The 27088-nt window shown below is 40.5% G+C and overlaps 1 protein-coding gene and 1 long non-coding RNA gene across 6 annotated transcripts; both read left to right on the forward strand.

The window, feature by feature from the left end:
• Positions 1 to 9556: 9556 nt before the first annotated feature.
• On the forward strand, positions 9557 to 10849 carry LOC101742907 (uncharacterized). 2 transcript variants are annotated; one of them, XR_009973660.1, is made up of 2 exons: positions 9557 to 9826; positions 9881 to 10849. It is a non-coding gene; the product is annotated as an uncharacterized LOC101742907 (long non-coding RNA). The 2 variants fall into 2 exon arrangements; XR_009973661.1 differs by having other exon boundaries at positions 9642 to 9775.
• Positions 10850 to 12234: 1385 nt separating this feature from the next.
• Positions 12235 to 26115, forward strand: LOC101743802 (charged multivesicular body protein 2b). Of its 4 annotated transcripts, none has more exons than XM_062669925.1 (7): positions 12235 to 12443; positions 12665 to 12756; positions 21337 to 21453; positions 22192 to 22372; positions 24257 to 24363; positions 24701 to 24840; positions 25425 to 26115. In XM_062669925.1, exons 1-6 carry the CDS (start codon positions 12407 to 12409, stop codon positions 24800 to 24802), a joined length of 636 nt encoding a protein of 211 aa, XP_062525909.1. In that variant the 5' UTR covers positions 12235 to 12406; the 3' UTR covers positions 24803 to 24840; positions 25425 to 26115. The 4 variants fall into 4 exon arrangements, with proteins under 4 accessions (XP_062525909.1, XP_021207603.1, XP_021207604.1 ...); XM_021351928.3 differs by having other exon boundaries at positions 24701 to 24811; positions 25055 to 26115; XM_021351929.3 differs by having other exon boundaries at positions 24701 to 24811.
• The last annotated feature ends 973 nt before the right edge of the window (positions 26116 to 27088 follow it).

Below are 27088 nucleotides of genomic sequence, written 5' to 3' on the forward strand. Positions count from 1 at the left end.
TAATTTTAATTCAATGTCACTAAAGGACTTGTTCCATAATCTCCAATTGATTGACCTTCATTTTAATTCAGGGAAATTTTAAAATTTACCTTTTTGATCGCCAGAAGCTATGAAGAAAACTCAACAACTTAGCTTCTATGTAATATGCTGCTATGTGTTTGGCGATTGTGAAATAAACCCTTTAAGACTTATTTATTCAATTTGTGTCAGTGTTGTTCATGTCTATTTGGATATAGGTTGATTTACTTAATGTTTTACATTTCCTTCACGCGACACCGCTTAAATCATATTTCATTTTACTTTTAGCTTTACGTCTCTGCTGTGAGCAATTGTTACAAAAAAATTAATGAAAATTCGCCCCAAAAAAAAACTTCAAAAATGCACGTGCAAATCATTCATAAATCTTATTAAATCTTAGTTTGGTCTTTTCGCTACCAATTTTTAATCATGCTTTTCAAACTTTTATTTTTTATATATATCTATAAAGTTCATTTTGAAAATTTTATATTTTCATTTTCATGTCACAAAAAATAAATGTATTTTATATGTATGTATAGTGAGTGTTAATAAAAATGAAGTGACCAAAACAAAATTTCGATTTTGCTCTCGAAAATAAATAAAGAATTAAAAAAATGTGTTTTATTACCTACCTCCCGTGTACTCGCAAAGCATTACTATAATATTAAATTATACACTTCGATACTCGCTTAAGATGTACCGCCTCAATACAAAAAAGGAGTGTTGTAAAGCAATTTAAGTATTTACTCTAAAATTCAACATCTTTCTTTAATTTTGTGTAGATGTGCTAGGGTTATAAGTTACGGTCCTCTTGCCGTATTATCGCGTATTAGTTTTAGCTTTAGCGTATCGCGGAGCCTGGTGTAGTCCTATTGATCAATGTGACTTTTCCGGTGTTCAAGTCCTGCAAACATTTAAAATTTCCTAATAAAATACGTATATGTAGACGAATGACTTCCACGATGAACATATAAAATCGTGTCATGAAAATTTTACCTGCTAAAAATAAGATTTTCGTAATTACTGTACAATTGAGTTATGATCTCGTTTCCAGTTGGAAAAGGGGCATTACAATGGGCACTAGTAACCACTTAACACCCAAGTGCGTAAGCTCACTAGGCTATGGCTTAAAAAAAAAAACCCAATAGAGATCACACCGTGAATGCCGCCACTTGGAGATGGGTCGAAATTTATAAATTACGTTGCCGGTTTGCAATATATTATATTTCAAATAGTTAAGAAAAATCTAGACACTATGGACATAAAATATACAGTACATTCATGTTTCTGATTAACTCATACCATAGCTATTTTTAGTAAGTGCGTCACGCTGCTATTTCACGTCTTCCCTCTTCGTTTGTTTTTACATAGCAGGAGGTATGTCGTGGACGGGCTTGCGGTGCGCACTCTGCGTGCTGTGGGTCTCGTCTGCGGGGGAGTTGCCGGACTTCGACCGGGCGCGTCCGTAGGTGGCGGATCACGGGCCTCTGGGTAATAGTCACAGGGGCATCGCTCCTTCTCTCCCGTTGTGTTACGGCGGGAGAGATTGAGCGACGCGGACCAAAACCAGCACCGGGGGCTACACGCTCTCCTCCCCCTTCACCTGCTGAAGGGTGGTTCTTCTGGAGATGCGTGGGCCTCCACTTTTTTCCCTTTTCTTTGTTACTTTATTGTTTTGTTTTTACTGTCCCTTGGTTATTTTTATTTATCTTAAGTTTTACCCTGTCTCTTTCTCTTCTTTTGTTTCCGTTCATTGTTTTATTTTACACGCCTTTCTATTCTTCTTCGCCTGTGGTTTTATTTTGTTTTATTTGGTTTTATTTTCATCTTCTTTCCCTCTCATACCCAATTCTAAGCTCTGACACCCGGCGAGAGAATGAATGGCTGGTGGGGGACCAGTCGTTAGGGTGTCCCAGGGAACCGTACCCCGGGTTAAAAAAAAAAATAAAAATTTATGTAATGGCCAGTTTAAAAAAGTTATTACCCCAGGAGGGTACCTCCCGCTCAGCGGGAGGAGAATCCCTCCGTGTGGCCGACTCGTCGGACGCACGCTGCCCCGCGTACTCTGGGGGGGGCAAAAACTGCCTAGACGTCAGGTCCGGGAAGGACGGAGTTCAAAAGAAGAAAATTATGTCCGAGAAGGACCCTGAAGTAAGCTCCTTAAGAGCCGATGTCGTGTCGGACAACGATATGGCCACAGTTGGTTCGGCCCAGTCGTCGACCCATTCGTCGCCGACACGACGACGGCGGAAAAGGGTGCTCAATATAAGCTCGGACGGGCTGAGTAGCAGCTCCGGCTCGGAGGCTCAGGATCCGACAGGTGTGAAGCCCAGAGCAGTCACGCCGTCAAAGCGTGGACGGGGACGCCCTGCGACCACAGGGCAGTACGTTGGCATGGCCGCTGCCAGGCAAGCGTACCTCAAGGCACAAAAAGAGGAGAAGGAGCTCACTGAGAGCGCGCGCACCACACGCCATAAGAGGAGAGCGGCTGAAGGGTCTGTCCCTAAGCCCGATGCCGAGCGTAGGCTCCATCAAAGTGCAGAGGTGGCCCTGATGGTCGCCGCCAAATCCAGCAGCCCGAAGGGCACGTACGTGCGTGCACTGAAGGAGTTGGCAGTCACTGTCAAGGAGGCCACGGAGGACCTTGTGGGCTACACCGCAGCCGAAGAGGCTAAGAGACTGCGAGCGGTCAACGTCAAGCAGGAGCAGGAGATCCTGCAACTGCGTAAGGAGCTCGATGAAGTTAGAAGGGAGTTGGCGAGGGTTTCGCAGGTGCTAGCGTTGCCCACATCGACTGCGACCCCGGCCCCGAACACCAAGGAGGAAGAGGAGGAGTTGCGCCTACAGCGCATTATGCGAGCTGTCGGCACTATGCTCGACGCTCGCTTTGAAGGGCTGGAGGCACGGCTTCTACCGGAGCCCCGAATGCGACCACCGCTAGCGGCGGACAAGCAGAGGAGCCGGGAAAAATCGTCTAATCCCCCTGTCGTCGTTGACGCTGCACCGGATGCGGCACCATCATCAGTGCCACCGATGACATTGGCGAAAAAGAGGATGCGTGGCCTCAAGAGAAGTGTCACCGCGCAAGCGGCTTCATCCGAAACGCACACCTTCCTCCCGGCTCCAGCTTCCATGATCGAGAGCTGGTCAACGGTCACCCGTAGGGGTGCTCGACCGAGGGAGGAAGCAGTGAGGACGGTTCCAGCGGCAGCTATCGCTGAAGCGGAAAGGAAAGACCGGTCTTCTGTAAAGAGGAAAGAGAAGAAGCTGCGCCCTCCACGCACTCAGGCCGTTGTCCTCAAGCTGCAACCAGAGGCCGTGGAAAGAGGACTCACGTACCGCACTGTACTCGCCGAAGCGAGGGCCAAGGTAGATCCTGGGGCACTTGGAATACCCATCCAGCGCATCCGGTCTGCAGTGACTGGGTCTAAGGTGCTGGTAGTGGAAGGTGCAGACCAGAGCGCCAAGGCCGATCTCCTGGCCCAAAAGCTTCGTGAGGTTCTGCCCGCAGAAGGGGTCATAGTGACCAGGCCAGTAACGACTGCAGCCATCCGCATCAGCGGACTGGACGACTCCCTGATGCCGGAGGAACTTACCGCGGAGCTTGCCCGGATTGGCGAATGCGCTCCTGATGCGGTGAAGATCGGAGACATCAAGTATGGCCCAGGCGGGATGGGTCAAGTATTGGTCCGGTTGCCCGTCGTTGCCACGATGAAGGTTCTCGCCGTTCCAAAACTGAGGGTTGGTTGGAGCGTGCTCCGCGCTTGTTTGTTAGAGGCTAAGAAGCTACAGTGCTTCCGATGCCATGAGCTAGGGCACGTGAGCGCCCGATGTCCTTCGTCGGTCGACCGCAGCCGGGATTGTTATCGGTGCGGCCAGACCGGCCACGTAGCGGCCGGCTGCTCTCTTGCACCACACTGCTCTGTATGTACCGCTGCCGGCAGACCGGCGGACCATGTCTCCGGGAGCAAGGCTTGTGCCAAGTCCCCGACACCGAGACTTAGAAGAGGAACTTCCGCTGCACTTGAAAATGCACGGAGGCAGCCCGGTACGGCTATGGAGACATCGAATGGCGTCCTACTATGACAGGTGTCCTTCGATTCCTGCAGGGGAATCTCAACCATTGCGCCAGAGCTCAGGACCTTTTGTTCCAAAGCATGGCGGAGGGGTTGACCCATCTTGCGGTGGTCGCCGAGCCGTATCGGGTCCCTTCGAGCCCCGATTGGGCGGCCGATTTGGAGGGCCGAGTGGCAATCATCCGGCGTTGTTGTGTGGGTGCTCCGCCTACATTTGCTGTTGTTGAAAGAGGTCGCGGTTTCGTTGCCGTCCTCTGGGCCGAGATATTCGTGTTGGGAGTGTACTTTTCCCCAAACAGGACGCTCGCCGAGTTTGAGGTTTTCCTCAGCGAGCTCAGCCGCGTCGTTGGAAGGTCGCACTTCCGACGGATTCTCGTTCTAGGTGACCTAAATGCCATGTCATTGTCTTGGGGTTCCTCTAGGACGTGCCCCAGAGATAGAGCGGTGGAGGAGTGGCTGGTCGGAAGCGGTCTCCTCATCCTCAATCGCGGTACGGAACTCACATGCGTGCGACGTTTGGGCGGATCCGTGGTGGACGTTACATTCGCCACGCCTGACGTCGCATATCGCGTACGCGGTTGGGCGGTGATGGTTGGCGAGGAGACCCTCTCCGACCACCGTTACATCCGATTCAGTGTCGCCGCGACCCCAGTGGGTTCTGTTCGGGGCTTTTCCTTGCCCATCAGTGGCAGCGCTAGGGGTCCTCGTTGGGCCCAGAAGCGCCTCAACATCGAGCGGTTGCGTGAGGCGGCCATAGTGCAGGCGTGGCGTCTTGACTCGCTTGGCGAGCCAGCAGACGAGTGCGAGGGGGTGGAGCGTCTGCGCGAGGCAATGTCACGGGTGTGTGACGCTGCTATGCCTCGCGTGAGAGCTCTCGCTCCTAAGCGCCAAGTTCATTGGTGGACCGAGGAGATCGCCAGCCAGCGCCGGCTATGCGATATTAGTCGTCGCACATACCAGCGATATCGACGACGAAGAACGCGCCGGGACCCCGACGAGGAGGACCGCCTGTACGAAGTGTACAGGACGGCGATAAGAACCCTGCGCTTGGCTATCGGGGAGGCGAAGGAGGCCGCCTGGAACGACCTACTGGCCTCGCTGGATCGTGACCCGTGGGGGCGGCTCTACAGGCTGGCACGTAATGCGCTTCGCCGTTGAGCTCCTCCCGCAACCAGCACCCTGCCGCCAGAAATATTGCAGCGGGTAGTCGGGGGTCTGTTTCCCGATTTATCCAGGACGGCCTTCGTCCCCCCTGTGATGACAATGGCGCGGATTGCTGATAGCGAAGAGCTTGAGGACGTCTCCCAGGTGGAGTTCGATTTGGCTGTGCAGAGGATGCGGGCTAAGCGCACGGCACCCGGTCCCGATGGGATCTCGTCCCAAGCGTGGGCGCTCGCCTTGACAGGTGACGGCTTGGGGCCTGCCCTCCAAGGGCTATTCAGCAGGTGCCTCCGTGAGGGCAGGTTCCCAGAGCCATGGAAGACTGGTCGGCTTGTCCTTATTCCTAAGGAAGGCCGGCCACGTGACGAGCCAAGCGGGTACCGCCCAATCGTCGTGCTGGACGAGGCTGGTAAGCTCCTCGAGCGCATCGTCGCCAGTCGCCTCGTCCAGCACCTCGAAAGCGTTGGGCCTGACCTGGCTCCTAACCAATATGGTTTCCGGAGAGGTCGCTCCACCATGGACGCGGTCTTGCGCGTCCGCCACCTCTCCGATCGTACGTGCTCCGAGGGGGGCGTGTTGTTGGCTGTGTCGATTGATATCGCCAACGCCTTCAACACGATCCCTTGGAGCACGATCGTGGAATCGCTCCGGTTTCACCGCGTCCCCCCTAGTCTCCGCACCCTGATAGAGGATTACCTCTCAGGGCGAAATGTAGTCTTCCCCGAGAGGAGGGGGTGGGGACGGAAAGCGGTGTCGTGCGGGGTCCCGCAGGGGTCGGTACTGGGACCACTCCTGTGGGACATCGGTTTCGACTGGGTCCTGCGCGGTGCTAGCCTGCGTGGCGTCGACGTAGTGTGCTATGCCGACGACACGCTGGTGACGGCCCGCGGAGCTGACTACAGAGCCGCAGCGATCCTTGCGACGGCGGCGGTCTCCACCGTCGTTAGTCGCATTCGGAGATTAGGTCTTGAGGTGGCCCTCCGCAAGTCCGAAGCGGTGTGCTTTCACCCAGTCCGGAGGGGACCTCCTCCGGGAGCGAATCTCATAGTCGGCGAAGTATCGATCGCTGTCCAGCCGAAGCTCAAATATTTGGGCCTTGTTTTTTTTTTTTTTTTTTTTTATTGCCCTTGTAGGCAGACGAGCATACGGCCCACCTGATGGTGAGTGGTTACCGTCGCCCATGGACTTCAGCAATGCCAGGGGCAGAGCCAAGCCGCTGCCTACCGCTTAATACTCTCCACAAGCCTCGTTTGAAGAAGGACATGTCATAGCGCTCGGGAAACACCGTGGAGGGGAGCTCATTCCATAGCCCGATGGTACGTGGCAAAAAAGACCTCTGGAAACGCACTGTGGATGACCGCAGTGGCTCCAGGTAGTATGGATGAACTCTACTCCGGTGGCGGGCGGTGCGATGGTAAAAACGAGATGCCGGTATCATCTCGAACAATTCCTCAGAGCACTCCCCATGGAACATACGGTACAAAATACAGAGGGAACCGAAGTCCCTCCGCAGACCCAGAGGTTCCAAACGATCCGTGAGACCGGGATTATCGACAATCCGAACGGCCCTCCTCTGTATGGAGTCAAATGGAAGAAGCTGGTATTTGGGAGCCCCGGCCCAGAGATGGGAGCAGTACTCCACGCGAGGCCGGACTTGTGCTTTATAAAGCAAAAGCCTTTGTCCAGGCGTGAAGTACCGCTTCGCTCTGTTGAGGACTCCCAGCATTTTGGACGCCAACTTGGCTTTGCCTTCCAAATGACTCCGAAACTGGACATCGCTCGAAATGTCGACCCCAAGTATCCCAATACTCTCGGAAGGTTGCAGGGATACTCCTTGGAATTGCGGTGCCATGACAAAGGGGTCCTTCTTCGCAGTGAACGCGCAAACTTGTGTCTTTAACGGGTTGAATTGAACCAAGTTCAATTCACCCCATTTGGAGACTCGCCCCAGAGAGTTCTCCACTTCAGACACAAGTTTTGATCGTCTCTCTTGCACCACGCTCCGAGAGAGACTCTGATGGCCGATATATCGCGCATCCCCCGTGCTGTCATCCGCATAGCAATGCATGCCATCAATAGACAGCATGTCATTGATATACAGGATGAAAAGCGTGGGGGAGAGCACCGAACCTTGTGGAACGCCAGCGTTAATGGTCATGGTATCAGAACAGTCACCGTCTACAACGACCGTGATGCTCCGCCCATCCAAAAAGCTAGCGATCCACTCGGAACTTGTGCTGGACAGTCGATGGCGCTTCGACCACCACTTTGGTGAGTTAGTCCCGAAGCTGCTGGGGATGGCGGGCGCACTAGCCCGTCTTCTCCCCAACGTCGGTGGTTGCAGCGCCGGCGTCCGGCGTCTGTACCTTGGGGTCGTGCGCAGTATGGCTTTGTACGGCGCTCCCGTGTGGTCGCCCGCACTCTCTGCGCGCAATGCAGCTTTGCTGCTACGAGCGCAGCGGGTGCTCGCGGTGAGAGTTATCAGGGGGTACCGTACGATCTCCCGGGAGGTCGCCTGCGCCCTCGCCGGTTCCCTTCCTTGGGATCTCGAGGCTGAGGTAGCAGCTGCGGTATACCGGCGCAGAACACAGTCCCTGAGTCGGGGACGGACGCCCGGCCCGTCGGCTGTCGGTCGGTGGAGGCGTGCTGCGCGTCATCTGGCGTACGCCAAGTGGAGGGAGCGGTTGCTGGAGGAGCTTGGCCAAACTTCAGTCACTCGCCGACGCACCCTCGAGGCCCTGGTGCCCGTGCTGGAGGCATGGTCAGATAGACGACACGGCGTGCTCTCCTTCCACTTAACGCAGGTCCTCTCGGGGCATGGTTGCTTCGGGAGGTACCTGTGGAAGGTCTGCAGGAGAGAGCCACATCCGGGTTGCCACCAGTGCGGGCATCCGGACGATGACGCTCAGCACGCACTCGAAGCGTGCCCGCGTTGGGAGCGCTCGCGGCGAGACCTCATCGCGGTGCTGGGGAGAGACCTCTCCTTGCGGGCTGTCATCGCCCGCATGCTAGAGGACCGGAATTCTTGGGAGGCCATGACCAGGTTTTGCGACCTGGTCATGGCGTTCCGTGAGGCTGAGGAGCGCGAAAGGGAGTGGGATCCCTCTTCGGCTTCACAGCGAAGAAGGCGGAGTGGGCGGCACGGGCGCGAAGCTCCCGTTCATCTCCCGTAGGGGCTGTCGGGTGCCGGGTGCGGGGGTGCCCGGTACTCGGCTGTTGGTCCGGTGGTGAGGCGGCGCAAGGTGGCTCCTGTGCACCGCTCACGGTGTGTCTCCGAGACGACGTCCTGCGGGATTTTCCCAGGGATGGAGTGCCGTCCTATTAACAGGATGGGTACCGGCGACGGCGAGCCTTCGGCGCGCACTGTGCGGTACCGTGGGTTTCGTGGAGTCGGAGTGGTGGGGCTCGATGGGGTTTAGTCGGTAGTCGTTCTGCGGGGCAAGTGCTTCGCGCGCCTTTTTCAAGGCGTAGTCTCCTGTGAGAAATTGGGGGAGGTGAAGGACCTCGGCTCTTCTCTTCTCCCCTTCTTCCTCTCAGGAGGCGCCGGAGTCCGACATAACCCGGTCCGTTACCCCCCTCGACCGGGTATCCGTAAATGGATTCCCCAGCGATAAAAAAAAAAAAAAAAAAAAAAGGTATGAAATTGTAACGGACATTAAAAGTACTTTTATTTCTTGTTTCAATTTAATTAATTTTTACAATTTTGTTATTTAAGAAATTTTGATAAATAATAAAACCGCTAGTTAGAATAATCACAAGACATGAGAACTAAGACTTCAAATTAGCTTTGTGCTTAACGTTTCCCTTATTTTAAGCCCGCTTGTAAAATATATAGATAGATACCAATGTGAGAACTTGGTTAGGAAAACGTTTTTTAGGATTTTATATTTCTCGAAATACAGTTTAAATTATATTTATTTATATTATATTATATAGTTTGTTGTTTATTCGTCGCTTAACATTGGTTGGACATTGGTTCCGGAAGTGGCGCATCGACATCAAACATGAAAAGCACAGCCGTGCTCTTCAAAAGGGCTTGCTCTCCAGATACCACTTCGAGTATCCCATTCCGTAATAGGCGCTGTAAAACCGATTCGCCCCATTACCCTTTTGCGGCCAGCCTATACCGTGAGCCTCCAAGGTCAAGTACCTAGGCGTTACCCTCGACAGACAGTAAAAAATATTATCAAAAACGTTTCGATAACTATAGTTATGCTTGAAAGTGATTTTAGTATAAACGGACACTTTTAATCTTCATTACATAGAATAAGGTTTTATAGGCAATGATGAAATGCTCATAGGTCTACCAGAATCTGATGGCAAAAAAAAGGGAAAAAAAATAGCGATTTTCATATGGCAACAAAAAAAATAGCATCTGTCAAAACTGAAATTTCGAGGAATTGTTTTTAGTTTGGCTTCAAATTTCCTATAAAGAGTGGTTTAAATGTTGAAGAAACCTCTTCGATCGCAAGCAAGAAATATTGTTTTCAATGTTTATCAAAGACTACTTGATGAACAAGGTGCAGAACAAACACAATCATCGACATTGAGCCATGTGCAAGCGTTGACTGGTTAGTAGGAATTACACGTCTTGATATTTAATACTAAACTTTGGTTTATTTCAGGTGTTTCGAATACTACCATAAGACGAATTGTTGCTGAAGGCAGATCTAACAGAAGCGTATTTATTACGCCCGGTAAAAAGAAGAAAGGTGGCAAAAATACTGCGCTTCCTCTTCTGATGAAGACTTTTTTATGGATGTGCTGTATTTGGGTCCATTTTCAAGTTCTGATTAGGGATGTAAACCGGTTCGAAGAAAACCGGAGAAAAAACGGTTTTTATACATACCGATAAAACCGGTTTTTATTTAAGAATACCGGTTTTTAATTACGCGTTACATTCACAGTTTACACCAGTGCTACCAGATCAAATATACAAGCTACCTCAATCAAATATACAAAAAACCGTGTTTCAGACTCAAATTACCGTGCATTGCATTTAAAAACTACAGTGCAATAACCACAATATGGTTGGTAGACTTTTAGCGTACGAAATGACGACCGTGACCCAAATATTCACATATCTGCACCCAACACTCAGAAATGGCTTTCGCCAACCAAAGCACATTTTGTTTTCAAAAGAGATGGTGCGTCGTGAACTGGGGAATCTTCTTAAAGAATTTTCAATTCTCGCTTTATCATCGGAACAGCCAAAAGAAACCACAAACAATTTTTAAAAACCTGGTTGTTATTCTGGATTTTTTGCGTTCCTGAAAACGGGATATTCCGAACGCCACGGCGGCCGCAGTGAATATAGTGCGAATGTATATTGAGGCTGAAGCCGCCACAGGAAACCACACCGAAATTGCTGGCACTTTTTGGATGAGCAATACTCATTTGAGGCCTTTGCACAAAATAGTAATTAAATACCTATCAGTCCCACCAACTTCTGTGCCTTCCGAACGTATGTTTTCGACGTCGGGGTACGTGCTAATATCCAGAAGGAGCAGGCTTCTGGGTGACGCAGTGGACCAACTATGCTTCTTGCATCAAAATTTTGATTGAATACAATAGTATTAAATAAAAAACAAAAAGCTTTTTATTATTGGATAATATAAATATGATCATTAAAAGCCTATATAAAATATGCTCACCCAATTAATTGTATGAAGAAAACTCTTCGTTTGCACGTAAATTTGTTTTATTTAGTGATTATTTAGCCTTTATGCAAAAAACCTAAAAATACCTAAAAAAACCGGTTTTTTGAGAAAAAACCGGTTTTTTTAGAAAAAAACCGGTAATAAACCGGAGTCAGAAATTGTAATCGGTTCACATCACTAGTTCTGATAGCCTATCATTAATTAATTAATTCATGAACAGAGTAATTGGAGTTTTCATTTAAATTTCGAATCCCACATTCGCCACAGCAAGATTTTCAAAAATTATCATTGATCATTGCATAATTTTTTATATTTGCATGTATCACACAGAATCAGCCGCTATAAGAAAAAAAGTATCAAAACGTTTTACTCCAATTTCGTTAGCGTCAATTTCTTTTTTCCCTTTTTCCATCAGATCCTGGTAGACCTATACAATATATTATAGTTAATATAATTTAGTGGATTATCTATGGATAATAGCAATGTAATTTTAATAATGGGACTTTTTGGCGGGAATGCGAGGAATGAAGTTGTGTGATTTGTTTTATTTTGTCTAATTAGTGTTTCCTCAGGCTTAAATGTGTAATAACGGTGGTTTGTTAACTGTTTAGTATCTGTGAAAGTGCACAAATGTGAGAAAATGAAAGAAAGCCGCTGAACGTAACTTGTCGTGATCTTCCAAAAAGTCCACTTAAAAAGTCAGTAAATGACCACCATTTTACTGAGATTATACTTCATCCCATACCATCTCATTTCATTTCATTTAATTTCATCCCAGTTGATTAATGTCTCAAATTAATCATCTTCATTTCATTTCACTCCATAATATCATTTTTCATAAAAATATGAATATAAATTAAAATAAGACATGACTTAAAAGTCATAGTTACCAGATCATAAAATCCGTTAAAAAAAGTTTTAATAATGGACTTTTTGGCGGGAACGCGAGGAGTGAAGTTGTGTGATTTGTTTTATTTTGTCTGTTTAGTGTTTCTTCAGGTTTAAAGGTGTATTAACGGTGGTTTATTATCTGTGAAAGTACACAAATGTGGGAAAATGAAACAAAGCAGCTGAACGTAACTTCTCGTGATCATCCAAAAGGTCCACTGAAAAGTCTCAGCAAATGGCCACTGTTTTACTGAGATTATAAGTAATTCATCCTATATCATCTCATCTCATTTCATTTCGTTTCGTTTTCATTTGATTACATATCATTATTCATTTATAAAGTTTTCATTAAAATTGAAATAAGACTTGGCTTAAGGGTCTTAGTTACCAGGTTATGAAATCCCTTAGAGCAAATATCTAATAGTTAATCTGTGTTAAACTTCAAGAGCTGTCAATTAAGTATATAAATATATTAATCTGTGGTTGTTAAAAAGGTGACGAAATGAATTCCTAATTTATTTTACGCTGTGCACCTTTTTATTTAAATTTCATTTCAGAAACAAAATTAGCAAAAAAATTCCAAAATTGTATACAAAGGAAACTATGATGAATTTTTTTAGTAAAGCTCCAACCGTGAAGGGTAAGGCAAAATTTTAGAACACTGGACATCAAGCATTATCAGCTTAAATTTTCGATTTTGTTCTACTAAATTAAATTTGAAAAAAATGCCATATATGTGCCAAACACGAAATAGTCACTACGTATATTTTTTCTTCTTTTTTTTTCAAATAACATTTGATCTTTGCCTGTAATATAAGTAATAACCAGGTTCGGTTTTTCATAGAATTATCTTTTCTATAGAAATTCAAAGGCAAAATGACCGTGATCTACGAAAGGCTGGTCGCGACCTGGAAAGAGATAAAGCTAACCTGGAAAGGGAAGAAAAGAAATTAGTAAGTAAATAGTAGCAGTAAATTAATTTCATTGTACTTACAGTAGTTAACTATGACTCATCAATTACTCTAGATCACTAGTATTTGTTCCAATGTTGGTAGATATGATAGGATGTTTATCATTCTAGAACTTTAAAAATAACTGTGAAAAAGTGCTAACCTCATCACCACACTACTAAAATAATAATAAACATTTGGAATAGAGTGTTAATATTGTAACAAAATGTAAATGATTACTAGCGCCATCTGTCATCATCTGTCTGTATATAACTTTGACAATAAATAGTCAGTCTCATAGATTATACACTTAATATATTAGAGATAGATGCGCAACTCTCATTTTTATTTTTGCTTTAGTTAAAGCCCGGTCCAGCAGGCGTCGCTACGGTCGATTATTAGTCTCCCTACCCCCCACCAGGTGGCTTTTTTAGTAATTTTAATATTTTTAATAACTCTCTTTATGAAAAAATCTTATCGTTTAGAATCGCTGGAATTCCCGGTAGTACTTATGAGATATTAAGGAATGTTTGATTGTGTTCAGCATTCTAATCGATAAGATCTTTTCATACAGAGAGAAAACAGTTTTTTAAAATAAAAAGCTGTAATTCTCTGTAAGCTATTTAATTTCCCTATATTACAAACAATTTTCGGTTAAAAGATTGTATGAACGTACAATTGTATAAAACTTCGAATAACAATAACTCCTCTAGATTAATCCTACTAGCGTACTCATTAACATTAAATCGAAAGTTATCTAAAAGTTAATTAAGTCTAGATAATCAAATCATTCAATGTCAATTAAGTCATTTGTGCGAAATATAAACATGTCAGCTTTCCATTATAAACATAGTAGACAATTTGAATTAAATTTAATAAATTTATTTCTTAATGATAGCAGTTCTTGCTTAAAGTTGATCGTGACAGATCATGACCTTCTATGAAAATATTACATCTATAAATACTACCTATGCTTCGTCATACAATAATTGTCATTTAAACTAGCATTGTAGAGATAATACACACACTAAAGTGAATACTAAATTATTCTTAGCATTCTTATAAACATTTAGAAATTTAAGAAACGATTAACCCACAATCATGTTCATAACATGTGACATTTTGTTCTGCACAAACGTTTTGTTACATGATTTGAAAACCAAAAAAAATACAAAAAATGTTTAAAAAATGTAATGATGATTTAAAGTACTCTTAAATATTGATAGTTTGTACTTAATGACACTTATAGTAATCTTAGACATGATTACAATAGTTATACTTTTATTCTTTAACTAAATTATTTCTATTCTGACGTTTCTGATGCTTTAGCTTTGGTAATACTAGATGAAACAAACAGCAGATTGAAAGAAAATCATCTTAAAGTTAATTACATTCATTACAAACCATTAGTTTGCATTTTGTTACAAAAGAAACTGATGTTCGTTACATGCAAATGAATTATAAACATACACATGCAAACATAAAATGTAAATTTATCTTTGAATCCAAATTAAATGTACATTAATATTACATCTAAATAATAGAAAGGGTCTCGAAAATTTTTATTGCACTCAACAGCAGACGAGCACACAACCCGGCTCATGATAAGTGGTCACCAGTGCTTATAAACTTCAGCAGTGTCATAGGGGTTGCTGTCTATCACTTAAGTTTTAATAAATTATTAATATACTCAGTCACAAGCATATTGATTTCACATAATGAAAATGTAAGAAACATAATAGTGTTTGGGCATTTTCATTTATATCTGCTCATACAGAAAACACAACTTTGTAAAAATATATTCCACAGTTAATCTAAATAATTGCAAATAATGCTTTTGAAGACCGTTGACTTTTGATCATTAATTAAAATCATCTTCTCGTAGAATTTACAAAAGGTTATTTACAAAAATTTATATCAGTATTTTCATATATTACTAACTTACTAATTATAACTATTCAAACGTAATACTATAAGAACTAAACAACCTATTTTAAAACAAAATTGGCATCAATTTAGTTCTTATGAACTATTTCAATTATTAATTTATAAATTATAAACATATTTAAAAAAAATTAAGATCCTTGAGAGTTCACGTTCCTTGCTGAATCAGTTTCTCTTCTGAAACGGAGAAACAAAGTATCATAAGTATGTAACAAATATTGAAAAAATACGACCATGAAAAATTTAGTGATAATGTAATCATACTTACAAATTAATATATTACATAACACGTTCTGGTTCAAATATAGTGCATCAATCTTTTCATGTTTCAGACATTTTAGTGCTCCTTATAATTTTTCCATAAAATTTTGTCACTATCAAACCTTTGTCTACAAAAATAAAAACATTATTTTATATTGGGTAGAAGGATGAACGTGGTCACAGACCACTTGGTGTAACTTAGTTATCAAACACCAGGAAACAAAACGTGAATGCCATCATCTAACTTTGGATGTGAGATCAATTGTGCTGTATTTTATTTAAACAGGAAAGCATGACTGATTGATCATTCCAAAAAACTAGTTCGGGCCCACTTGACAATAAGCATATAATACGCTGAGTTGCAAAACATAAATACTTCCACCCACTCGAGACAATTTTATTATCTGAGGTGTGTGTGTGATAGTACGAGACTGAATACCGACTGTTTTGATCAAAACTTAACATATATGATAGCTAGGCAGCAGAAATAGGAAGGACCAGTTGGTGCTAATTCATTTAATTATATTATGAATAATAATTCTGTTAGCAAATAATATACCGGGAAAATAGTGTAAACTCACCGTTATCAAGGCATCCGAAATAGCATTTCATTTTCGATCTTCGAGGCATGCTGATTTTTAATAATAAACTTTCTGTAAGAAACGAAAATAGTTACACAGGCTTACGAAACGCTAACGAAGAAAAAAGTATTGGAACCAAGTTATGTCTAAAGAGAATTCAAAACAGAGTTTCTCAATGTCTAATCGTCTAATATTCTCATAAAGCTAAAAGATGCTCTAAATTAATACTACAACGTAAAATAACTCACACCAAGACCAAAAAAAAACGATTTAAAAAATTAAATCGTTACGACATTTTGAAAACTTTTTTTTTTTTTTTGAGATTGTTTTACGGCCCTGGAATTTTGAAAACTTCAAAGCAGTGTTTCCACTTAAGTTTTTTTTAACACATTTTACCCTAGTTTCTTTTGAATTTATCCCTAAAATTTCCTAGACAACTTTCATAAATCCTTTATATAGAAAGCATAAATAAAATACAGAAAATAAACCACAGCATATTATTTAATGTAGTTATATATAATATAAACGCCCCCAGAAGATCATAGATCTATAGGATTAGAATTTTCAAGGAAGTCGACGCATTGCTTTTATATTCTTTTGCTGCACGCAACCTAACACTGTTCGGTTCTAAAATTGAGCAATTGTTTGCTAGCAAAGTTGGGAACTTTCTATGAAGCAAGCCGTTCAGGGTTTCATTAGAAAGCCTGTTTTTTTTGTCAGTTTTTACATTTGAGAACACTGAATAATCTTTCCACCTCAGTCTTTGAAGAAGGAACTGCTAGCAAAAGTGAAATGACAATTACAAGGTTTTCGTAAATGAAATTACCATGATAATCTTTCATGGTACATGAAGTACCTGTATATTACAATTCAAGTAAGTTCTGGTGACATCAACGAAAATAGGTAAATAAAAGTTTGGCAGATTATACTTATTGGGATTCTGGGGAATCCCTAAGAAAAAAGCAGTGGCTTAATCTATGATTTACTTTACTAGAGGGTTGCTGTTGAATCAAACCTTCTTAATAGTTTTTATACACAACTCTGTTTTATTCTTTTACTTGTCAACTCGACTTAATGTCATTCTCTCTCCATAAAATAAAATGTTCATTGTTTTACTTTAAAAACCGTTTATTTTAAAATTCACAACAGTTACTAGTATAGGCTTTGCTTTTTACCCCGAAATATCCTAAATCCTGGTATTTTTTAAATTGTCTTTATCATCCAAAATATCAGCTATTTTTCCCTAAAAAAGGGAGAATTCCCTAAAAGTGGAAGCACTGCTTCAAAGTACGCTAACCTTTTTTATTGAGTCAGAACTCGTATCTGCCATCTAGTGAGTTTATTAGTTCATTAAGGCCAAAACGTTTCAAAAATGACCTCGCCGGTTCCTAAAGATGACGCTAGTTGAATGTTCTTTTCCTTTGTATGGGAGTTGCACCCCCCTGGTCAGTCTATCCTCAACCGCCATTTTATTAGGTTACGGGCCCAGAAAATCGCAGAAAATCAAAAAAATCCCAGTATTGAGTCGTTTTAACAAGATTTTGCAGTAAAGCAAGTGTTAAAAGACAGTATTCAGTGAGATTTAGTTGTGAACTGGACTGATCGTATTGATTATCGCAGTGTATTTGTGTAAAAACTATTCGTCAAAATGGCTACCAACTACCTTATCAATGTGCCGAAACTAAAAGGACGCGATAATTATTCAGAGTGGTGTTTCGCTGCAGAAAATTTTTTAGTACTCGAAGGCATGAAGCATTGCATCAAGCCAGAACCGGGGAAAGAAATAGCAAGCGCGGATGACGAAAAAACTAAAGCCAAATTGATCATGACCATCGACCCGTCGTTGTACGTACATGTCAAAACCGTTAAATCGTCGAAAGAATTGTGGGATAAACTAAGGCAATTATTCGATGATAGTGGCTTTTCACGAAGAATTAGTCTATTGAGAAATTTAATTTCAATCCGGCGAGATAATTGCAGTTCGATGACGTCATACGTGACGCAGATAATCGATACAGCGCAGAAATTAAGTGGAACGGGATTTGAAATAAACGAGGAATGGGTGGGATCATTGCTGTTGGCGGGGCTGCCAGAAAAGTTTGCCCCAATGATCATGGCAATTGAACATTCCGGGATTGCCATAAACTCTGATGTAATTAAAACAAAATTACTTGATATGAGTTCCGAGATCGGTGACCATGATCCGGAAGTTGCACTATGGTCGAAACCAAAAACGAGGGTAGATCAAAATTTCAATACAAAAGGCGAGAAACGAACATCAAATACGTCAAATGTAAAAAAAAAGGTTATAAAATGCTATAAATGTAAGCAAAATGGTCATTATAAAAATCAGTGTCCGAGTTTAGAAGCCGAAAAAAGAAAACAATCCAACGCCTTTAGTGCTATTTTCTTAAGTGGAAATTTCAACTGCGATAGTTGGTACATAGATAGCGGGGCCAGCAAACACATGACAGCAAAGAAAGAATACGTTGAGAGTCCATCATTTGAACATGAAATTAAAGAAATAATTGTTGCGAACAAAACATCCGTCCCGGTAGTGTGTTCTGGTGATGTAAACATAATCACAGTTGTGAATGGTGTAGAATATGACATCACAGTTTCAAATGTATTGTGCATACCGAGTTTAACAACAAACTTGCTTTCAGTGAGTCAGTTAATTGAGAATGGCAATAAGGTAATCTTTAAAGAGAAATTTTGCTATATTTACAATCAACAGAGAACTCTAGTTGGAAAGGCAGAATTAGTAGATGGTGTGTACAGATTATATACTAAGAAATCAGAACAGTTATTCGCAGCCACAGCTAAGGTGTCGAGTGAAACTTGGCACCGACGATTAGGGCATATCAACAGTACCAGCTTGAACAAAATGAAGAATGGAGCTACGACAGGTATTTCATACACAAATAAAGCTGATGTTGACAAATCTAAGTGTACTGTTTGCTGTAAGGGGAAGCAGTCTAGACTACCTTTTCAGCCTAGTTCAACTAACACCCAAGATATTTTAGAATTAATACACTCAGATGTGTGTGGTCCGATGGAAAATGTGTCCATTGGAGGATCCAGATACTATGTCTTATTTGTGGATGACTACAGCAGAATGGTTTTTGTATACTTCATGAAAACAAAGTCAGAGGTATTTAAGTTTTTCAAAGAATTCCAGTCACTTGTAGAAAAACAGACAGATCGGAAAATTAAAATTCTAAGAACAGACAATGGCGGTGAGTACTGCAGTCAAGACTTTGAAAGATATCTAAAACAACACGGAATAATTCACCAGAAAAGTAATGCTTACACACCACAGCAAAATGGTGTGTGTGAAAGGATGAATAGGTCACTAGTTGAAAAGGCTAGATGTCTAATTTTTGATGCTGGTTTACATAAAAAGTTTTGGGCAGAAGCCATAAATACATCTGTATACTTAAGGAATCGATCAGTTGTTACTGGATTAAACAACATGACTCCATATGAAGCCTGGACAAAGAAAAAACCTGACTTAAGTCATGTACGTATTTTTGGAAGTAAGGTTATGATGCACATACCAAAAGAAAAGCGCTTAAAATGGGATATGAAGGCTAAAGAACTTATTTTGGTAGGCTATGCAGACAATGTAAAAGGCTATAGGGTTTATAACCCAGAAAATAACTCTGTCACAACTAGCAGAGACATTATAATAATGGAGAAAACTGAAAATACAATTGAAATTCCTATTGAGTGCAAGGCTCCAGCGGAGGAACAGAGAGAAGGAGACGAAAGTAGAACTACAGAAAGTACAGACACTGAATGTGATGATAATGATATCACATATATTCCAGAAGCTTCTTCAGGAAGTGACTCATATGACAGTTTTTCTGAAACACCATCAGAACCAGAACCTTCATTATTAGAATTGAATCAGGATATTCCAAACAAGCGAGTGAGAAAAATACCTGATAGATTTAGCTATAGTCACTTATGTATTGCAGAATCAGATGATCAAAATATAATGGATATTTCACTCAAGGAAGCTTTAAATGGACCTGAAAGTAAATTTTGGAGATCAAGCATGGAGGAGGAATTAGAATCATTTAAGAAAAATGATGCATGGGAACTTGTGGATAAGCCTCGTGACTCTACAGTAGTGCAGTGCAAATGGGTATTTAAAAAGAAGTATGATAGTGTCGGTAATGTGCGTTATCGTGCTAGATTAGTGGCAAAAGGCTTTTCACAGAAAGCTGGCATAGACTATCATGAAACTTTTTCACCTGTGCTACGTTATACTACTTTAAGATTGTTATTTTCTATAGCAGTAAAACTAGGTTTAGATATACGTCATCTTGATGTCACTACAGCCTTTCTAAATGGTTTTTTGAATGAATCTGTGTATATGCAAAAACCTGTCCTTTATAGAGATTGTAATGATAATGATAACAAAGTATTAAAGCTTAAACGTGCCATATATGGACTTAAGCAATCATCTCGTGCTTGGTATCAGAGAGTTAATGATTACTTAGAGTCTTTAGGATATTTAAAATCTAAGTATGAACCGTGTTTGTTTACGAAGTCTGAAGGAAATGCTAAAGTTATAATAGCATTGTTTGTTGATGATTTTTTTGTTTTTTCTAACTGTAAAATGGCAACTAATCAGTTAATACAAGATTTGAGTAGTAAATTTAAAATTAAAGATTTGGGTCAAATAAAGCAATGTTTAGGCTTAAGAGTGAATATGTATAAAAATGCTATAACTGTTGATCAAGAACAGTATATAGAAAGCTTGTTAAAAAAGTTTAACATGTCACATTGTAAAACTATAGAAACTCCTATGGAGATTAACTTAAGATTGGAAAAATCTGAGAATAGTTTATGTAATAAAAATATTCCATATAGACAATTAATAGGTAACTTAATGTATTTAGCTGTGTTAACCAGACCAGACATAGCTTACAGTGTATGTTATTTGAGCCAGTTTAATAATTCATATGATGAAACTCATTGGAAACATTTAAAAAGAATTTTAAAGTATTTAAAAGGTACTAAAAATTATGGTCTTGTTTTTTCTAAGGATAATTCTTATATAGAAGGATATGTTGATGCAGATTGGGGTTCAGATTCAAATGATAGAAAATCTTTTTCTGGTTTTTGTTTTAAATTGTCTGGTACAGTTATTTCTTTTGAATGTAGGAAACAGAGAAATGTAGCTCTGTCCTCAACAGAAGCAGAGTATATTTCCATGTCAGAAGCCAGTAAAGAGGCTATCTATTTAAAAAGATTATTGTTTGAAATTTTAGGCAATTCAGAAACAATTACATTATATAATGATTGTCAAAGTGCACAAAAACTTATTTTGAACCCAGTATACCATAGAAGGTCTAAACATATAGACATAAGATACCATTTTCTGAGAGAAGCAGTTGCAAACAAGTTTGTTAAAGTTGATTATTTAGAAACTGCTGAAATGCCAGCAGATATTTTTACAAAAAGTTTAGGGTCTTTAAAGCATAAATATTTCACAAAAAAGCTTGGTATATTACCCGTTACGAAGTATTTATGATTTTGTTAAGCGGAGGTGTTAATATTGTAACAAAATGTAAATGATTACTAGCGCCATCTGTCATCATCTGTCTGTATATAACTTTGACAATAAATAGTCAGTCTATCCTCAACCGCCATTTTATTATAGAGCTGTCCCAAAATTAATAAATTAGGCAATTCAACAATTTTGAGATTAAGAATGACTAAGAATATTAAGAATAATTGAACCAATTGGTTACCAATTTATGAAATTTTATAATACTTTCAGGAAATGGAAATAAAGAAAATGGCTAAAGAAGGTAACAATGATGGTTGCAAAATATTAGCCAAACAATTAGTTCAATTAAGAAAACAGAAAAACAGAATTTATGCTGCAAATAGCAAGGTAAAGGGGTATTTATCCACACTTTAGAATCTACAATTACTGTCCTTTTGTATCTGGGTGGGTCCTGCATTTACTTTTCAATGTCCAAACATTCTAGTAACTCTTTAACAGTTAGTGGGCAAAAATACATAAGAAAATACATTAAAAAAAAGACAAAAAGATAAACATTGCAATGTAAATTATTCACAGTTCACCTTCAGACATTAAGTGGAAGTCTCAATTGCATTGCATTGCAAAAGAGCTTCACTATTTAGTGTGAAGGTCTACCTGTATGATGTGCAAACCTCACAAATGGCCATGAGTGTAGGTATACACTTGCAATAAGTACATAAATCACTGAGAACTACCCTTATTAGATTTGAGTAGAAAGCAGACCATATTTAGGTACCAGTGCTAGGGCTAAAAGAAATGTGTGTAAACTTGGGGCTTACACATATTTCTCTTAGTACCATTTAGGCATTCTACTCAACTTAAAAGAGTACGTCACATTTCTCTTGTAATTCGAATACACATAAAATAAATACATAAAATGTGTTACTGTAATGAAGGTCAAAATTAACCAGATAAATTATTTTCTAACAATTGGAATGTGTGTTTGCCTATACCAGAAATCTGTATGATTTCCTTGAATATTTAGGGATCTATTTCTATGATCAAGTGTAACATTAACTGTCACAATTTTGTGAATATCTCATTTATCATAACCTCTTTGTGAACTTAAAATATGATTGATTCTAGATATCAAGTGTACAGATCCACAATAAAGCAATGGGTGCAAATATTGCTATTGCAGGAGCAATGGGCACTACAGCTAAAACAATGGGCAACATGAATAAGGTTATGAATCCACATCAAATTGCAAAGGATATGGAGGCATTCAAACAGGCAAATGCCAAAATGGATATGACAGATGAAATGAGTAAGCTTAATTTCTTACTACACACTTCTTGACAAAAAGTTTGTTACATTGATAAGGTTTGATTTATAATTTGGAACTGATAAGGTACACTAAAAGAAATAGTGCATAATGTTATGTTGTTGTTGTTGTAGGTTCTATTATTTATATTTTCATTTTATTTCTCTAGGTAGCTATTGTAGTCTATTAATTTGCTTTCATATTTTTTTCCATAATTTAAAAATATTTTTATCATAATTTGCCATTTTACGGCCTGGCCACGGGGATCGGCGGTGCGAACAGCGAAGCGGTGGACGAGACGACCATTCGCGCAGCACCGTTTGCAGGCCACGGGTACTCACGTTCGCCGCCGCGACTAGTAAGGAAGTCCGACAGCGAAATGTCTATATCGAAATTATCTCGATATTGCTTACAAATTAATAGTTTTTTGGTTCAGGACCTATTATTTGGAAAATATTGTGAAGTACATGATTTGAATAAGAATCGGAGTATACCTATAGATGGAGAATTCCACAAGAAGTACGAGAAATACTTTGGGTGGCTAGACTTCCAAATAGCTGGTCTAGCTAGTATTTCAGCTATTTTTTTTTTTATTGCTTAGTTGGGTGGATGAGCTCACAGTCCACCTTGTGTTAAGTGGTTACTGAAGCCCATAGACATCCACAACGTAAATGCGCCACCCACCTTGAGATATAAGTTCTAAGGTCTCAAGTATAGTTACAATGGCTGCCCCACCCTTCAAACCGAAACGCATTACTACTTCACGGCAGAAACAGGCAGGGTGGTGGTACCCACCCGCGCGGACTCACAAGAGGTCCTACCCCCAGTAATTACGCAAATTATAATTTTGAGGGTTTCATTTTTATTACACGATGTTATTCCTTCACCGTGGAAATCAATCGTGAACATTAAAATTTGTTGAATACGATATTCGACTACCGGTGCATCGCTCAACACCGGACGTCTTATCCGTTCGGCCACGACGAGTTTAAAAATATAAAAAAAAAAAATAATAAAAAATATAAAATATAAAACTTTCGGCGTTCATTTTTCGCGGCGAAAACAACTAAACTCATTTAATCACTGCACTATTCGCCGCGACTACCGCTCGACTCCGTGGCTTGCGCCGTCCTTATTCATGCATTTGTTTTGCTCGCCCGCCGCATCGTAAGTCGCCCGCGCGATTCGCTCGGTACATTCCGCCGGTCGCTTCGCCGGTCGCCGGTGCGCGTGGCTTGTTAGGTACATTTCTATGCTCTTATTTTAGTCGCTAGACGCTTCGCCGTTCGCACCGCGCGAATATTCGTATCGGCGAATGTCCCGTGGCCAGGCTGTTAGAGGTAGTGTCATAATGGCATTGATGTCGAAATTTTTAGAGGTCTGATCAAAAAACTACAAGTAGTTTTTAAAGTCTTCTCTTGACGTTACCCTAATAGTACCTAAATAATTTTGAAGAGACTGATAGAGGTAACATTCTGAGGGTACTAGGTCGTACCTATATATGGGCTCTGTTGACTAATTTCTATGAAAAAAACAAAAAATTTAAATGTCAATACTCATAGTACTGATTTTAACAATTCTATTCAAAACAGAAATCTTAATTAAACCAGTTCACTAAACAACAAAGAGTACTGTGTGGGTTCACCTCGAATAACAAGATGATGTAACTTTCAATAAAACATCATTGTTGATGACAATTTGCAGTACACTTTGTCAGTATTAAGAATAGGGAAGATACACAAGTAGTTTACATATTTATTTAAAGGAATCCTTTGAATCTTTGAGAGAAGAATTTTGTCTGTTTAGGTTTTTTTGTAGATTTTATCTGTGCATAAATATATCTACATAAATAAAAAATAACATGTACTAACATTGGATATTTTCCAGTTTCAGACACACTAGATGATATCATGGACGAATCTGGTGATGAGGAAGAATCTGCTGGAATTGTCAACCAGGTGCTGGATGAGATCGGTATAGAAATCAGCGGGAAGGTAACTTATGTTTGTTTAAAATTCTAATTCAGTAAAAAATTACAGTAATGAAAATCTTTAAATGATGTTGATTCACTTTATAGTGCACTCAGTTAGAGACAAATTTTTAGAACTGTTTTTAATTTATAGAAAACGGAAAGGAAAAGTGTCAATTATTTTTTTTAAAGCTTAAAGATCCAATAGTTTCTCATCAAAATAAAATTTCAACATTTAAATCCGAGACCTAATACCCATAGTTTCAAATTGAACAATTCAAATTCATATTTTTGAAGTCATTAAATTCAATTTCGCTTGCTCTCTGTCCTTTTTTTCTTATTTTTATTTATTCGTTTTACAGATGGCAGACGCTCCTTCAGTTTCCCGGAACAAAATCGGACAATCAACTACAGACGCCGACAAAGATATAATGGCACAACTCGCTAAACTGAAATCCACATAGCATAGCAATGTATGTTCAACTATGCTTTACATATTATAGTAAGTTAAGTAAACGGTCACGGGCTTAGTTTTACTGTAATTAATTCGGATGCTACAGAATAAATATTAATAACTTGTTGATTTTGAATGTATTATTAGATGTAATTTCGGATAAGCTGCTAGAAGCATTGCAATTTGTCTGCTTTATGAATAAAATAATAGTTTAATTATTGATATAAAGATTTCTATTTTATTATTAAGAATTATTTTACAGAAACTCGATCAAATCTAAAATATCGTAAATTTGTGAGATTTTATGATCACTCAACGCGAACAGAGCTGCTAAAAGTTAAAGACATCATAAATCCCGGACCACATTATGGACATACAAGTGCTTAAGAATGATATTATGCCGATACCTAACACACTGAAAAACGAATCAAAGTCAACATTTCAAATATAAAAATATTTGTTGTAAATACATATCGACGCTTGAAAGGCAAACGTGACTAAGCGACAATAACTGCTTAATACATAAATGATAGGCAATCACCATATTCGATGCGCAAAAAATATATATTTCTAGGTCTATTAAAATAATTTCAATCCTACAGCTAGATTCGATAAAATATAATTTTTTTCAGGTATTTCAACTTTAAATTAGTCTACTGTAAAGTTCACGCATTGTCGCTTAGTCGCGTTTGCCTTTCAAGCGTCGATATGTACTGTGAGACCGCATGGGAAAGCACTAAGATTCCGCCTATATCTTCTACGAAGCAATTATGCGTTCCGCCTTAAAAGGTCAATAATATATTCCTTATCAAATTTATTTGAGATTAGCTTCTCGTCTAACAGTGGGTAGTAGCAATCGCGTTGCGATGTGGATGCGCTCCGGGTCATTGACATCTAGTGAGATTAAAATAAGCATTTTGTCGAATATCTAAGCAACAAAGAAATCTTCAACGTTGTTTTTTTTTTCTTAATGAATTAAAGAGTATTTGTATTGTATTTTTTTTATTCGTTATAAAATTACTAATATTTAAATTGCACATATAAGCTTAGTAAAGTAAATTAAGTGCTTTTGTATTTTAATTTACATTAAAGAAGCATGTACGGAGCGGCGAAGGTAAAATGTGGAAAATTATAATTTCCCTGATACGATTCTCTTAAATATTACGATACTAGAGTACAAATGATCTGACAGAATTACGACGCCGACTGCGAGTTTTGTTTATAAAAAAAACTATATTGAATTTCCGTATAAATAAAACCTTTTTTTACATACAATGTTGAATCTGTGATGTATCTTGTTTATATTATATTTATTACACTGTGGAGTTTTGTTTTATTTAATCATATTCCTGTGTTGTACTAAAACAGTGATTTCATCTAACTGAAAGTGAACAGTATTATAGTCGGAATATCCTATACTGATAAATCTGGCTATTCACCGGGGAGAGTACGGAATGAATGTAGCCGATCTATAATTCTGAACGATAGAATAATAAAGCGAATATGCTTTTCAAATTAAACATTTCCGATTTTGAATTGGTTTTAATTTTAGTGTATTTTTCACTAGTTTTAGGATGTATTGTAATACCGTCCGAGTAGTTACCGCTTTCTTGGCTATTTCTAATTTTCAGTTTGAAGGTTTTTTTTATGAGGTATTACTGGTGGCCCGGAGGCCTTTCCAGTTTCATCAGGACAGGTGGGCGAGCAAAGGTTCAGCCAGGAGGGGTGGGATTTGCTAACTGCTACCCGAGCGCCTCCAAGGGAGACCTAACAAAACAAGAGTAACTGCTTCACGAATCAATCTACCAACGGATCGGAATCGCGACCCGCTGAGAACTAACTATCCTGAGTCCTTAGAACTCATATCTCAAGGTGGGTGGCGGCATTTACGTCGTAGATGTCTTTGGGTTCCAGTAACCACTTAACACCAAGTGGGCTGTGAGCTCACCCACCCATATAAGCAATAAAATAAATAAAAAGATCCGGCGAGAAAGTCAGCGGGCTGATATTTAGGTTAGGTTGCACGTCGAACTCTTTGCCGAGTTTGACGAGTACGGTTACCGGAGTCCTTGAACCAGCTCCTAGTATTAGAGCTAAAGGCATTTAACGGTTTGTGAATCTGATAGATCCGTAAGGACGTGTGGTTTGAACGATGGGACAGCTGTGATACTGTATTACTATTATTTAGATATTATTTATTTAAAACTCTGCGTTCGAGATAGGATTGTCATATTGTTAACTGATGTCTGGGTTCCGGTATCTATACCACCAGGTGAGACGTGACCCCGTTCATCGG

The sequence above is a fragment of the Bombyx mori genome, chromosome 8 (genome assembly GCF_030269925.1).
Source record: "Bombyx mori chromosome 8, ASM3026992v2".
Classification (NCBI taxonomy): domain Eukaryota; kingdom Metazoa; phylum Arthropoda; class Insecta; order Lepidoptera; family Bombycidae; genus Bombyx; species Bombyx mori.

Coding starts and splice junctions, on each gene's coding strand:
- LOC101743802 (XM_062669925.1), top strand. CDS start 12,407: ATGATGAATTTTTTTAGTAAAGCTCCAACCGTGAAGG. Junction 12,757..21,336: donor AAAGGGAAGAAAAGAAATTA/GTAAGTAAATAG, acceptor TAATACTTTCAG/GAAATGGAAATAAAGAAAAT. Junction 24,364..24,700: donor GTATAGAAATCAGCGGGAAG/GTAACTTATGTT, acceptor TTCGTTTTACAG/ATGGCAGACGCTCCTTCAGT.